This window comes from Cynocephalus volans, chromosome 9 (genome assembly GCF_027409185.1).
Source record: "Cynocephalus volans isolate mCynVol1 chromosome 9, mCynVol1.pri, whole genome shotgun sequence".
In the NCBI taxonomy this organism is placed as follows: domain Eukaryota; kingdom Metazoa; phylum Chordata; class Mammalia; order Dermoptera; family Cynocephalidae; genus Cynocephalus; species Cynocephalus volans.
Genome location: NC_084468.1, coordinates 78,486,699 through 78,502,902, shown reverse-complemented (window position 1 = coordinate 78,502,902; position 16,204 = coordinate 78,486,699). Strand labels below are relative to the sequence as shown.

Sequence of the window (16,204 nt, the reverse complement as noted above, 5' to 3'; positions counted from 1 at the left end):
CTCTCTCTCTCTCTCTCTCTCTCTCTCTTTCTCCATGTGCATGCACCAAGGAAAGACCTTCCAAGCATAAAAATACAGTTTGCGAATAGCTATAATCCAAGGAAAGGCCAATCCCTTCTGCAGGACTTTCGTTTTTTCCTGGGTATCTATAAAAAGATGTTTATACTATAACATATAATTTCATTGTTGCTATAATTTAATCTAATACCCCTAAAGGGGACATTTGGCAATATCTAGAGGGTGCTACTGGCATCCAGTGGGGAGAGGCCAGGAATGCTGCTAAACATCCTATAATACACAGCACAGACACTTACAACACAATGTCAGTAGTGCTGTTGCTAAGAAACTCTGCTCTAAAAACAAAGAAATAACTGAAAATATTGCATTTAAAAACACTTCTTTTGCCCCTAACCCAGTCTACCACTGACTTTTTTTTTACAACTGCTGAAACTATCACACTGAGGCTAAATAAGTACACTAATAAATAATTATTTTTTAAAAACTTTCTTAATTATTGGATATAAAACCTTTCGAGTTATAATTACATCTAAATTTGTTCTACAATGTACATGCAGATAAAATCGCTTATGCTAATAGCAGTGGTCAAGAAATGAAAAGCCCAGGACACTTAATAGAAAACTAAACTACTTCTAAATTATTACAGATTATGAATCTATATCATAATAAGGTACAGCTAAGCTACTTTTTTTTGAAATTCTTAAATTCAGGTAAATATATACATTTAGGTAAAATATAAACAAAAAGTTTAATCTCCACCTGACCAAATGTCAGAAGTTATTTAGTACCAGGATCAGAAGTACCTCAGTTTTCCATAGGTCCAAGTGCTTTGTATGGCCCTATGTGATTGCCACCTTCCACCCATGCTCTAAACACAGTTTTAATGACGCCTTTTAAGAGTGTATCTTCTTGCTTAAATTCTTAAGTCAGCACTTATACACTTTTCTCCTTTGCTACAGTTCTCTTTAATAAAACAAAATGTATTTTCAAAACTTAACATTTTCCTTTGTTGAAATAGTCAAGATGATTATGCAAACTACATAGCACAAAATTAAAATGGTAACTTGACTGTTATCTGCAGAATTTTAGAGGCTAAGTAGCCAATTTGGGTAATTCAAGTTTAAAGAAAAGCAAAAAACACGCTTGTGCCTCATTTTTGTATGTCAGACAACAAAGAACTTTTTTTGGAGGAAGGGATGTGGAATTACTTTAATTATAGCTATATAGCATTGGCTCTGGAAGTAATCATTTTATTTCTCATTTCATTCAACAAACGAAGGTCTGATTTCTTGTATATGCTATGTTTTAAATCTGATCACAACTAATTTTAAGGAGAAAAATACTTCTGAGTTAATTATCTAAAATAAGCACTCTCTGACCAAGTGAATGAATAGATACTCTGCTATGGTAAAATTAGTGATTCTACCCAATTTTAAATAAATATACATAAGATATTTATTCAACTCAAAGATATTTTTGTATGCCGCATAAGAAAAGCTTGCTTACATAATATATATCTAGAGGGCTATATTAAATGTACAAATGATTTCATTATGCAATATACAAAATTTATATTATAAATATAGTACTTATACACTTATAAAAGGTAGTTTCCAGTAATGCAAGACATGCTTATTTTGTCTGTAATGTTATTGCTATTTTAAGTCCTAGTTTACAGGTCTTCTAAAGTCACAATAATATGCTTATGGGACCAATAATTAGCATCAACCCAGTTATAGAACACAGTCTAAATAAAGGTCAAGTTTCAGTGAAAACACTGTCGGCTGTGAAGAGTTGATAAAATATGCTCTAAATTTGTGTGATATCTCACTAATATGTTATTCTCAAAAGCTTGATGTTCTATAAGTCTGCTTTGTCATTTAATTATATTCAATAATTACAAAATACACCATTGTTAGTGTAGTCAAATTTGAACTAGTCATAAAAAATATTTTTGACTAGGATTTGTTTTTTGATCTTGATAATGAGTCAAGGTGTCTTTTATAGTATAGTAATTTTTTATTTCACTGGCATTGTAAGAACTCTTGATGAATCAAAAATAATCATTTCTCACTCCTTTCTATTTAATTCTTGTTTTAGAGTATGATCTTTTTTGTGTTTATATCCAGAGTCACATGGTTTATTGCAAAATATTCTTCATATCATACATCAATTGAAAACATATACTTAGAAAAATAATACCCATTGTTTTTCCTGTTGCATACCAAATGTGTTTTCACGTTATGAAGGTATAATTCCTTATATATTTTTAGATGTTACATTAAAAAACCACACCCTGAAAACATGGAGTATATATATTTTATACTTCCATAATTTTTATATTTTGGGGAATTACATATAAACAAAAAGTCTCAGGTTAATTCATTTTTGATAGCTTTATGAAAATAAAAAGTAAAATCTGTTTTTGTTTGTAAGATTATTGAGTACTTTGCTTCATACTATGTGATTGTGCTTCTTCGTATAGCAGTATGGAGTTAAATCATTCACTTTACAAAATACAATGTGACCTTAGCCTTCAAGATTTTTGATAGATGCAACGGACATGTCTAAATCTGATTCGGTGATCTGTTTCTGGAATTTTATAAATTCCACATATATTAGAAAACATTCTTGCTATTCTTCAGCTTGTCAAAGATCTACAGTTTTTACTACTCTAGGATTATAAAATTGATAATCAAATTGAATTACAATGTTTATAAATAATAACGTGTTAATTAATAAGGGTTTTTAACAAATAACTTGCAAGGAAAGTACAGTCTGTGGGCCAAATATTTTTATCACTTACCAGCTCTTCCTGAAGTTGGGAAATGAGTTCATCCCTCTCTTTCAGCTGCAGCTTGAGCATCGAGCATTCATCTTTCATTATATCCTATAAAAACATCAAAGAGACGGCATTGTAGGCTTAGCCCTTTCACTTTGCTCCTGATAAGGAAAGTCAGCTTCAATCTGTGGGAGATAATTGCATCTGACTAATGAAACTCAAATTTCCTCTGCAGTGTGATATTCTTAATAATATATTCTAGGATGCAAAAAAAAGCATATCCAAAAATGTTGTTATGCTATACATGATAGTGTATGTGTACATATACAATATATGTTTTCTCTTACATATTTTTTCCTTTTGGTATCCGTTTATCCATTTTGTTGCCTAAGACAGAAACCCAGGAGTCATTCTAGATTCTTTCCTCTTGTTTTTGTGCATATGTGATTAGTGGAATAAAAATAACTATACTCTAAAAGAGATACTTTAGCATTTGTTTCCCTGCTGGAATTAAATGTTAATTCTCAAACCAATGGCCCTGTTACAATCTTCACCTTGAATGATGTCCCTGTAACATTCATCCCTTTCACTAGAGTGCATTCTGTGGGCATCGAGTCTTCTCGCTTTGCACGTACATTCAGCCATGCACTGTCACTGCGTACACAATATATCAATATCCATGGTCTCTTCTACTCTCTGCTGGGAACTCCCAGACACAACTACTAAATCTACCTCATAAATACAACTACTAACTGAATATATAATCAGCATTGTCTCACAGACATTTCAACTCAACATTCAGCTCAGTGTCCTCTTCTCCTGTTCTAAGATTTCACTTCTGGTTATTTCCCCATTATCTTTTTATTTCCTTAAATAATAGCCAGGAAGCCATCCTATACTCTCAGCCTCTACCCTATTTGAACTAAATCTAATACCAAATTATTTCATCGCTGCTTCCTTAATATTTCTGGGACTCATTCTTTTCTATTCCTCATTGACTTACTCTAGGTACTCAATGCTTCTTCCACGAATACCTACAATACTCTCTAGAGTGGTTTTCCCTGTTCTTGTCTCTATTACTTTCCCTATTTGGCAGAGACATTTTTTCTAAGTGGGAATTAGCCCCCTTTCTAATTTAACAGCTAATCATCTCTTTCAGAAAAAAGGTCAAAACTCTTCAGCATAGCATGTTGTGTCCTTCATTATTGGTTATTTACTTATTTCTGAAGCTTCAAATTTTTGACTTCCAACCTCCTCACAACCTTTGCTCACTCCTACAGAGTTGAAATGCAATGTTGTTTCATGTCTCCTCACCTCACACATTCACATCTCTGGACTTTACTGCCTTCTACCCATCGCATCCCCGTATCTCCCACAATATCTCATGCTCAAAGATACATATCAAGAATCACTCCTTATCCCACTAGGAAACTTTCCCTTGCTGGCTGAGCTACATATCCCTTTGCGGTGAGGAGGTGCTCTGTAGTGTCCCAACCATACACCATTTCATACAGTACTTCAAGCGTTTCCTTGTTCCTCAGCCTCATTGGACTAGTCCTCCCATTCCCTTCACTTGAGCATATAGACTATTTCATTAGCATATCATCAGCACCAAATATAGTAATTGACATAAATAAGATGCCTGAATTCATTTGCTTCCCATAAAGTTACCAAATAAATAGTATAAATATTAGGACAATAACCACTTTCTCTTCTGAGCTGACAAGGAAGAAAACAGCTAAGGGATTAGAGAAAATAGAACATGTATTTATTCTAGTTTTCATGGTGTTAATAATTTCTACTTCCTCTACTATGAGCAATACAGAATGTACAGTTCTAATTTGTTAATATCTCTTTTCCTTCACTGATGACCAGCTTAGTTGGAAGACGCCAATTATCTGCCAATTTCTTCTCTTCTAGTAGTCCTATTTCTTCCTTAAATCATGGGTTTTAATGAACAGAGTTTATATACATTGTCTTTAAGATTTATTCTCACAGATTCTAAATATTACTGTTAATGACAAAAGCTTCAACTTGTTTCACGTTGCAAAGGAAATATCAGTGTACTGATATACTGAGAAGGTGGGTAAAAGAATAATTATGTTTCTTAGAATCAGGGAGATCTGGGATCAAATCCTTGCTACTACAAGGAACTAGCCATGTGGCTCTGTGCTAGTTACTTAACTTCTCCGAGCCCCATAGAAATTTCTGTGGAGGTTGATGATGACACCAGACTATAAACTACCCGATGACAAAAACTCTTCTGTATTAGTACTTATATTCCCAAATCTTGCATAATATCTCACTTCAGTTAATTCCCCTCATAGAATAAAACATTGTCACAGGTTGTTTAGTTAGAAATCAAATACTGATATGATGTTAAAGGTACAAAGGGTTTATTGGAAAAGGAGAATAAAAGGAAAAGTGAAGTAAAAGGGGAAGAATCAAGACTGGGTGGTAGACAGTAGGACTATGATTTATAGTGACAAATTCTCCGTCAGCTAAACAAGGAGCTCCAGTGCCAAGATTACCTGTTAGAGGAATCTCATGTTGAAGAAAACTAGGAAGACTCTTACACCACTCCCTTATTCAGTCATGGATTGGGGAATGCCTTGAGAACAGCTAGATCTCAGCCACCACTACCTTCTTCAGGCATTGTTTCAAATCACCCAGTAGTGAGCTTGGACTTCAGCTGGAAAGCTGAGGCAGACCCTGAAGGAGCTAACAGCTGGAAGTGGTCAGTTAATCACACTCCTTTCAGCTGGTCGGTGAGTTCTTTTTTGAAAGAGGATCTGAAACTCAGCCTGTGTCCACTACAATTGTTTTTTGTTGATTAATTATCAACAGTATTTTTGTATTAGTTAATTACCATTTTGTTGACTAATTAGTTTAAAATGGAAGATATGCCTATATTGTGGCTACTAGGAATTGTAAAGAAACTTGGTTTTCCAAAACTAAGCTCACTTTAAAAATTCTCAGACTTTATTCCTGGGGAAATTTTTCAAGAAGTTTACAATCTCACAACTTTAAGCCAGGTAGATGCTGATGCATCATTTGCATTAATTAATTAAATATTATATATTAAATATTTACTATATGGCATCAGAAGACAATCTATAAAAGCCTTTTCTATGAATGACTTTGCAAATGAATTTCAGTTACCCAGCATTTTGTTTTTAGTTGTTATATATAAATGTGGCATCATTTACATAAGTATCTAACACAAAAAATGAAAGCCCTTGAACAACACTCTCAGATGAATGTTGATAGCAATATTCCTTCAGATATTCTTATTACATTTGCAAAGTTCTAGAACATATTTGGCAAGATGATATATTGAGTTAGAAATCATATTGATGTTTAGAATTAACAGAATTTTAATATTCTTGGTTTTCAAAATAAAGTTATTCCATTAACCTGTAGGTTAATGTGACCAATTTAAGCCATGCTTTTTAAAATACACATTACTCATAGATAGGAAAGCATATGATTTAATAATTATGACATCCTCTGTTTCTCATTCAAGTATAATTAATTTTAGGACTAAAATTAAATTCTATTATTTCCTAAATTCCATAATTATTCATAAATATGGAACTCAGTATAGTAGATTAAAGATGGCTGTAAATCCTTTGCTACTACTAAGAATCTAATGTTCCTCTTCTTGGATCTGGACTGGTCTTATTGACTTATATGACTAATAGAATATGATGGAAGTAACTCTGAATGACTTTCAGAGCTAGGTCAGTAAAGGCTTTTCAGCTTCCACAATGGCCTCATAGAGTGCTCCCTCTCAGGTTATTCCTTTTCAGATATAAACAGCAGCCATGCTGAGAAGCACAAACTACATGGAGCTTCCATTGACAGTCATATATGAACTCCCAAAGGACACCCACTATCAATTGCCAGCCATGAGAATGAGCAATCTTGGACATCCAGCCTGGTGGAGCCTTCAGGTGACTTAAGCCCTGGTCAACACCCCTCTCTAACTACCTGAGGAACCCTAGGCTGGAACAGCCCAGTGGAATCATTTCCAAATTCCTGACCCAACAAAATTGTGAACCAAAAAAATTGTAGTTTTAAGCCACTAAGTTTTGGTGATTTGTTACAGCGATCACCAGAACATATAAACAAACTCCAAATTATTATAATTGGAATTAGTGTAAATTATGTCTAATTATAGTTGCACAAAAATGTATACAGCTAATTTTAAAAAATATATTTTGTGCGTTAATTTTCAATTTTTGTGATTTAAGTTATATTTAAGCTGATTTTCGAATAGCTCTTTTTAAGCATATCAGGAATATTTATGTTCTTATATGACCCACTAAAGAATCTGAAATACAGATATAAAAATTACTTACAATGTATTTTATTCCTACGCTTTTATTTTATAAGTTTGGAAAGTTAAAGCCAGATACCCAGAAATTTAGTAATTTGTCTCAAATGCAGTTTCCTGACTCCAGTCCCACACATTTTATAGTACATTTTGCCTGTAATTAGCATCACCTCATTGTTTAAGACTATTAAACATGAAACAGAAATCAAGTGTCAAAGAATAATTGCAAGTAGAAACTGTAAATCCCCTTGAAAATGATCTTATGCTGAAATTAGAAATGCAAATAAGAATTCAAATAAAAATTTCTAACTCTCACAAAACTTTCCAATAATTCCTCAGGTAAAATTATGAACATAATTCTTGGTTACCAGTTACAAAAAGACATCTGATTTATTATTGAGTCATCATGACTTTCTTTCTATTTATAGACTTCTGGTCTTCTTTCTTGAGGGTTTTACTTTATGACTTACAAGCTCTTTCCTCATTTTTGTAAACAAAAAGTTCAAAATATTAAAAAATAAAGGAAACAGATAACTCTGTCAGGGCAAACAAGGACACAATGTTATGAAAAGTAAATAAATAAAGAAAAAAATATGGCATGGGACAACAGTAGGTCAGAGATTAGAAAACACAAGAATGCATAATAATTGGCAATGTATTTTGCAGCTCTACCTAAATAAGTGGCTTTATGTTAATCTTATGTTGACTTGGCCTTAAAGTGGCATGCTGTTTGAAACACCTGGATAGCCAGTAAAATAAAGCAGTTCAGGCATATAATTATCCAAATAGGTCCATGGGATGAACTACTCTTCAGATATTGAAAACAAGGTCAATAAAAATACCACTTTAATTCTATATTATTTAGTTTAAAATAATTGAAAAATATTTCACAAACCATTTCAGTATTAATAATTGCTACATGATACTGTAAAAATTAATTTTTATAAACATTCAATTAAAAAAGACTGTAAATCTGTCTTTACATGCTCACTTAAGAGATGAATTAACATTCCATTGATTTACAAGTGTGCTTTTTTTCTATGAATATTGTTTTCATAGAAATGTGGAAATAAAAAAGCATAATATTTTATGATGTTTTTAATGACTATACTACTCATATTTACTAAAGGCAAAATGCACATAGTTAGCCCAAAGAATTATCTTTTTCTTTTTTACAGAACTAACAAAATATCACCAAATAGTACCAGAGATAGTATTTTCTAAATCTTATTCACAGTTTTAAGAAAAGTAAATGAGTGATTCTTAGACATTATATTCAATCTAATTTACTCTGGTATTCATAAGAAATATGCTAACGTTTATAAATAAAACAAAATATAATGTAATTTTTAAAAAATACATAATAAATATGGCATTTTATTTAGTATTGAAATCATTAGTAATTTCTTTTTCAAGGCACTTTTTCAAGAATGAAAAGGTGTTGAAAGTGAGTATCTAAGAAATGCATTTTTTAGCATATTACTCAATTCAGGAAACAGCATTATCCCTTGACACAGTGGTATATCTGCTACGATTTTCAAGCAATTAAAGAACAATGGTTGGATACCGAGTAATCTTTTCATCTGTAAATGATACTCTTAGGAAATCTTACTGATCTCTGCCTTTTAAAAGTTAATAGCAACACATTATGTTTGTATAGGGGTTTTAAAATTTACAAAATACTTTCATGTACAGAATCTCTTTTTTGCTATTAGAATCTTTCTTGACCAGCTATAAAACAAAATGGTACATTTCTGGGGTAAATAAAGCTTAAGGCATAAAAAGAAACAGAGAAGACAAATACAGCAAAGACCAAATAAAAAGAAATAATTTATAATTATACCAAGAACCTAAAGTTGTGCTCATCAACCTCTCAACAAAATTCCTCTTAGTCCCACATTTTTTGGAACATTTATAAACATTAGGCTATATTGAGAAGTTTGCTAAGATGTGAAAATAGTTCTGTGACTCCATGGGTTTGTCACTTTCAAGTTGTTAGTGTCATCTTTGATTCACATTCTTGTATCAATAACAACAACAAAAAAATGAAGTTGTATAACTCTTCTAATATAATGTACCCTATCTTACTCAATTTTTTCTAATTATACGGTAAGTGGATAGAACAGTATAACCTAAGCCATGATCCTTATTTTAAAAATTACTCACATCTTTTACTATTTTGTTCTTTGTTTTATCCAGTTCTGTGAAAACTAAAATTTAAAAACAAACATTGGTGTTTAATTTTCTAAAGCCATCTTAAAATGATAGGATTTTACAGGTGGAAGTATGAGAAATTTCTCAGGGTCATAGAATGAGATTCTAGGCATGACAGATTAGTTTTCTGATCTCTTAAAACCCACGGGTTTCATCAGAATCAGTTTAGAACTATACTTAGGATGTCAATATCTTTAAAAACTTATCAGCAATGAGCTTCTTAACAAAGAAAGTCAAAAAGTGATAAAGTAATACTTAATAGACACTATTCTGTTGCAATTGCTTGACAGGAAATTCTTGGAAGGGAAATGTCCTTAAAAGATCTTGAGATTCTCTGATACCAGAATTTTCTTTCCTCAGAGAACATAGGTAGGATTGCTGTATTATACTTTAAGCAAGATAATCTACTGTTTACATGTCCTTCCCACAATGTAGACTATACAAGAAAAAAATATATGGTTAAAAACACCCTGTTAAAAATTTCTTTCTGTTATGAAGCATGCTTATTTGCTGTCCACATTTTAACTAAGGAATAGGGGATATCTTATCCCTTAGCATTGTGAATTAACGAAATTATATTTGAACATGACTATGAACTTTCTTTCTGAAAAGAGAATAAAGTAATCAAAGACATCAAACATATCTACATTCCCCCCTGAAAATGTATAAATAGCACAGTTTTTTGTTTGTTTGTTTGTTTTCTTTCTATTTTTTAAATGCTGTCTTGACCCAAGTTTGACGCCCTGGCTAGAGTCCAGTTAGTTCCCTTTCTTGGACAGCTGATTAATGTCCAAACCCCAAAGAATTCCCTTAACAGGCCCTCACACTCCAGGGTCATTATGGACCAGCCCTACCAGCGTCCATCTCCCTTCCATCCACCAGGCCTAGTACCAGGTAACTGGGGATAGCCTCTATGCTCTAAAGCTCTTGAAATTATTCAGATCAGCCAATCCACAGGGAGCCTAGGAAATCCTATCTTGCTTGCCATACACAAGCTGCCCCCTACCACTCCGGGTTGCTGCTATCTTGTCCCCAGAGCAACGTTTTGCATAGGCCTACAGGGCAGCCTTCTCTCCTTTGGAGCTGTAACAAAGAGTTCTGCCTTTTACCTATGTGAGTGTCAGTGTGTTGTGTCATGCCATTAAATCCTATAGAATATAGTGATGGCAGGAGCTTGACTGAAGGTAGTGGGCACCCTCTGCTATCCTCCTGGAACTAGGGAGCTGAGCCATCTCTTGGACCACAGACATTTATACTACCTTCAGACATAGGGGAAAGACAGTGTGTATAATATTGGGTACTGCTTAGTAATACATCTGCACTCCTTTTCTTAGATTTAAAATAAAGGGATGTTAAAGCCTTTCTGATTTTTATGATAATCAAAGAGAGTAAAAACTGAAAGGAGAGACTTATCTAATATTGATATACCCTAAAAAATGCTTAGTATCCTGTTTTAGGGGGTGCTGAACTATGACAACGACAAAGAATAAAGAGGTAAGTTATACTTTAGGAATGGTTTAAGGATTCTGGTATAATTACAGAATTTTGGAGAGGAAGAAAAAAAGCGGAGAGCTCAATATTATGCTACACAGGAATTACAGATAATGTGACTAAATGTAAGCAGTGGTTTCAGGCAGTCTGGGAGGCCAGAAAACTAAGCTGCAAGAAAGCAATGAACATTAACTGAAACTACAAATTATAGCTATAAAACATAAACCACTATCACGCAGTAACAAAAGGAGTAAAGGTCATGCTCTGTTTTTTAGAAACACTAATGGATAGCAACAGCATATGCAGTAGTATCTTCAAATAGTGCTTATACATATCATTGCAGAGCAAGATTCTTTTAGAATGGCATGTAAATGAATCTGGGAGAAGTAGCTTTTTTCAACATATGAAGTATAAGCACTTTTGAACAAGTGCCTATGTAGTGAATGCCTGCATACTGTGCTCAACTGTATAACCAACTTCCATGACAAAACAAAATTTTTGGCTTAAAGATCCTATAAATTAAATTTAAGGGTATGGAGAAGTTTTGATAATGGTTAAAAAATAAGCTATCCTTTAATTATCATCTAATATAGAAGAAAACCTATCAATCTAGCAAATGTTTTTCACATTATCCTTTGCTCTCTCTCAATCTGGGCATAAAAGGCATTTGACTCTATGATGTGTCACAGTTGAGCTGTGTGACCTTGAATAAATTACTAATAACAAAAACTACCATGTATTGAAATTCTGTAATAATATCAAACACTTTGTATGTACTGTCAGTAGAGACCTAAAACATCTCTACCAGGAAGGTGTTATTAACCACATTTTTCAGCATTTTAACAACTTTCTCATAGTATACAGCTAAAAGTAATTACTGAAATAAAGCCAAGTCTGTATTATTTCCAAACTAATACACCTCACCAGTGGTCTATACTACTTCTTTGAACTTCAGTTTTCCTCATAAAATTGGGCTCATGATATACCTTTTTTTCCAATGAGAATCATTCAAATACATATAAGGAAAACAACTCTCATTAGGCTGTGGTAGGCAGAATGTCTAAAATGGCCCTCCAAAATCATCCTGCCCTCATTGTCAGAACCTGAGAATATGTCAAGATACCACTCCTATGGTTATATTATGTAATATGGCACAGTTGACCCTAAAATAGGGAGAATATCTAGGTGGGCATAACATAGTCCTATGAGCCCCTCAAAGCAAAGGCTTTTCTCCAGCTGGAGCAGAAGTCAGAAACACTTGAAGTATGAAAAGAACGTTACTCACTATTGCTGCTTTAAGGATTGAAGAAGGTCTTAAGGAGATGAGGGAGGCTTCCAGCTGAAATTGAGAAAGAAAATGGGGACCTCAAACCTACAATCTCAAGGCTGTAAATTATTCCAATAACAGGAATGAGCCTGGAGAGATCCTGAGCTCCCAGTGAGAACACAGGTGGCCAACACTTAATTCCAGTCTGTTAGACTCTGATGAAAACCTTAGAAGTTTAAGTCACCAAGTGTGTAGTAATTTGCCATAGAGCAATAGAAAACAAATACATAGACCAAGGTAATAGGGTCAGAGATAACCTTCATGAGACAAAGAAATATCTAACCAGAATCTCAATGATCTGAAGGAATTAGTGAATACTGAAAGAAAGGCAACCACTTTCCAAGCAAAGACAGGAGCATTTAAATTCCTGGAGGCAAAAGTATGGGGAACAAGTATTTCAGTATAATGGTGTGGAGAGGTATAAATAGGAAAGGAGAGACAAAAAAACAAAATCATTAAAAAATATTTATCCCATCACATTAAGTTTTATTCAGAAAACTATGGTGTATCAATAACAAATTTCAATCCATAGGATTGTATGATCAGATTTAAATATATGTGGCTTACATTGGGCACAATGTGGAGAATAAGTTGCATAGGACCAAGACTAAAGATAGTTAAAAGGCTTTTTAAAAAAATAATCCGTGTGAGAAATGTTTAGGATTTAAACTAAGATGGGGCTATGGGAATAGATTTGAATGCTACTTAGAAGATGAACTCTACTAGATATGGGTGGAGTAAGGAAAATGAGAGAGGAAAGACTCAAGGATGATTTTATGTTTCTGGCAGGTACACTGGGGGAATGCAAGTATTGCTCACTCCTGTTGAGAGCAAGTAAAATTACAGATGGGATTTTAGAATGAAAATATGAGTTCAATTTTCATGTCCTTTATAAAATTCACCTGAGTAAATATAGTAGGCATTGGTATGTGGGTATGAGCTTGGGAGAATGATCTTTCAGAAAACGGGGATTTGAGAATCACCAGCATATGGATATAATTGAAAATCAATAGTTGAAAAACAAGAGTGACTGTGAAGAAAACTGAAAATGAGCAGATGTAGAATGAGTAAACTATGGTGTCACAATAGCTAATGCAGGAAATATAAGAAGGAGGGTGAGTTCAATGATATCAGATGTAGCGGACAAGAAGTAAAGACAGACAGAATAGCTTTTATTGGGCTCATCAAAAAAGTAAATTACTGTTGACCTTAACAAAGCAATTTCAGGTGGCATGTTGGAGACAGAATCCAGATTACAGTGGGCTCAGAAATAAACTGAACGTGAAAGTAGTGGGCTACCAACTACATGATTATCAGAATGCAAGCTTCTTTCAGGAGACTTGTGAATAGCAGAAATGAAGAATAATAGCTATTAGGATCGAGATGGAGTGTGTGTGTGCATGTGTGTGTGTGCACACGTATGTATATGTTTTAGATAGAAAAGTCTGAACAGGATTAAAGACTGATGAAAATGGTCCAGTCAGTTGAAAATACAGGGGAAAAAGGAATGTCTGAGAGAGGAAAATCTTCAGGTATTAAGAAGGGATGAGGGACTGGTGAATCAGCTCGGTTGGTAAGAGCACGGTGTTATAACACCAAGGACAAGGGTTCGGATTCCCATACAGGCCAGCCAAAAAAAATTTAAAAGAAGGATGAGATCCAGTACACAGGAGGAGAATACTAGATTTAATGAGTCAGAGAAGTATTTGTGCATAGAAGGAAATAAAATAATGTTTTATTGATCGTGAGTCAATGATAGAGGATTTACTTTCTAAAGAACTTTACCTATGTTAAGGATCATTAAGGATCGAATTGTTTCCCTCCAAGATTAATATGTTGAATTCCAAGTACCTCAAAATGTGACCTTATTTGGAAATAGGGTCGTTAGAGATGTAATTATTTAAGATGAGAAAACACTGGAGTAGAGTGGGTCTTGTTATGCTCACTGGTGCCCTGATAAAGAGGGTAAATTTGGACATGAAAGAATACATACAGGGAGAGCACCATGTGAAGATTAGAGTTATGGTGTCACAAAACAAGAAACTACTAGAAGCTAGGAGTGAGGCCTGGAACAGTTCTTGCTTTATCATCTTCATCTCAGACTTTAAGCCTCCAGAACTGTGAGACAATAGATTTCTGTTCTTTAAGCCACTCAGTCTGTGGTACTTTGTTCTGACAGCCCTAGGAAACTAATACATAGACGTACCCATAATTATCAATGGTTATACCTTGTGATAGATTACACGTATGTAATTGGGTTGATATCTGATTTTCCAATAATTGATAAATGAGCAAAGAGAAAGAAGTAAAAAACAATAGAAAAAAAGACTTAAACCATAACCATCTTCTACCTATGTCTCTTACCTTCAAAGTTCTCCAACTGCTTATTCTTACTTCTAGCATAGGGTAATATTAGACATGGATGGGCTTATCAGCATCTCTAATATAACTGTAGGTTTTTTATCCCTTTAAGTTGTAAATATAAATTACTCTTATCTGTAGACATTTAGTCACTACTTGATTCTTGAGCAGCTGTCTACTTAAGTTTGTATCTGTAGCCGTATTTTCACCTTCATGTCACACTCGTAATCATTCAAATGAACTGCAGACCTCACTACTGTGGACCTTAGTTCATGTAGATATGAGGGCAGCCGCCACCACAGTTAGGAAGCATCACCACATTCTACCAACTTGATGCTGGTCAAAGTAACTAGGCAAGTCAATCTCATCAAGATCAAGGTCATCAGTATGTGAAGAAGTTCATGAAAACCTGCCATTTTTCAAATTCCTTTTCACACAAAATCAAGTAGTAGTAAGAGAAATATCACCTCCAGACACGGGAGAAAATGTTAATAAATGCCCTGCTACACAACCCCATCCCTATTCTTTCTGAACCCTGCTAGTTAAAGAAAACATCCTTGAAGACTGAAAATTGGGGGCCATAACATAGATACCAGACACCCAGCATTATAATGTCTAAATGCTGAAAGCAACCGAAGTATACACGAATTAAAGTATTATTAAATGATGGTAAATCTATTCAATAGAATATTATGCATTTTTAAAAAATAGTGGTTATAAAGTCTATGTGGTAACATGGAAAATACACTTTTTTGTAAATGAAATTTTAAGTGAAATACATACTTATTGAAAATTGAAAATATGAAAAATTATGACAATTATTTTGTTAGAGTAGTGAGTATATGTGTGATTTAATTTTTTTTAATTTGTAAATTTTCAGTAATATGCTTATAAAATTAAAGGCTCTATAACCTAGAAATATGTATACAAGGGTACTTCAAAAAGTTCATGGAAAAATAGAATTAAAAGATAGTACAAATGTTTCCATAAACTTTTTGAAGTACCCTCATATTTATATATATATTTATCCAAAGATATTTAGCAGTCATATAATGCATTGAATCCATAGAATACACAGTATAGTCTCAGAGTAATATAGTATTCAAAAGAAAATATGCCAGAACCAAAAAAGAAATTCACAAAAACCAGAGATCTCCATTTGTATATCATGAACATCATTACCAGAACACATGGTTCACAGTAGTAATTGATAATATTACCCTTTTCTCCTCTGTCAGTTTCCGTGACTCACTTCAGCTGCTCTTCCAAGCACCCTACAGAACCTTGCTCAGGAGCCACTGTCTTTCCATCTGCCCAGCTTTTCCTCTGATTCTGTATTATAAAAGCCTATAAGAATGTACGTGACAAAGAACAGCCCTATTAGAGAGTAGGGAGAAAAAGAACTTAAGTAGACAAGGCCAGAAATTTTCCTTTAGTAAACAGAGAAAAGGTAAAATTTGTAGACAATTTTACATAAATATCTCACATCCATACAAAACTAAAAGTATATGTATATTTACTATGTACCATACATGTGGTTTAAAAAGTCTAAATTATAGGCAACTGCAGGGAAAGAATGGCATCTTTCTATCCTTCTGATATTAAGCATTCCTCACAGAGGAAAAGAATAAGCATTTTGTTAATTAAGCTTAAAAAAATATGCACTTAGTTC

The 16,204-nt window shown here is 33.6% G+C and overlaps 1 protein-coding gene across 1 annotated transcript in view; it reads right to left on the bottom strand.

Annotated features, from left to right (window-relative positions):
- Positions 1-16,204, bottom strand: part of CCSER1 (coiled-coil serine rich protein 1) — a 1,196,779-nt gene that overhangs the window by 712,737 nt on the left and 467,838 nt on the right. Inside the window, exon 7 of the mRNA XM_063108818.1 lies at positions 2,825-2,908. Coding sequence (XP_062964888.1) covers positions 2,825-2,908 — 84 coding nt within the window. The remainder of the gene's footprint in view (positions 1-2,824; positions 2,909-16,204) is intronic.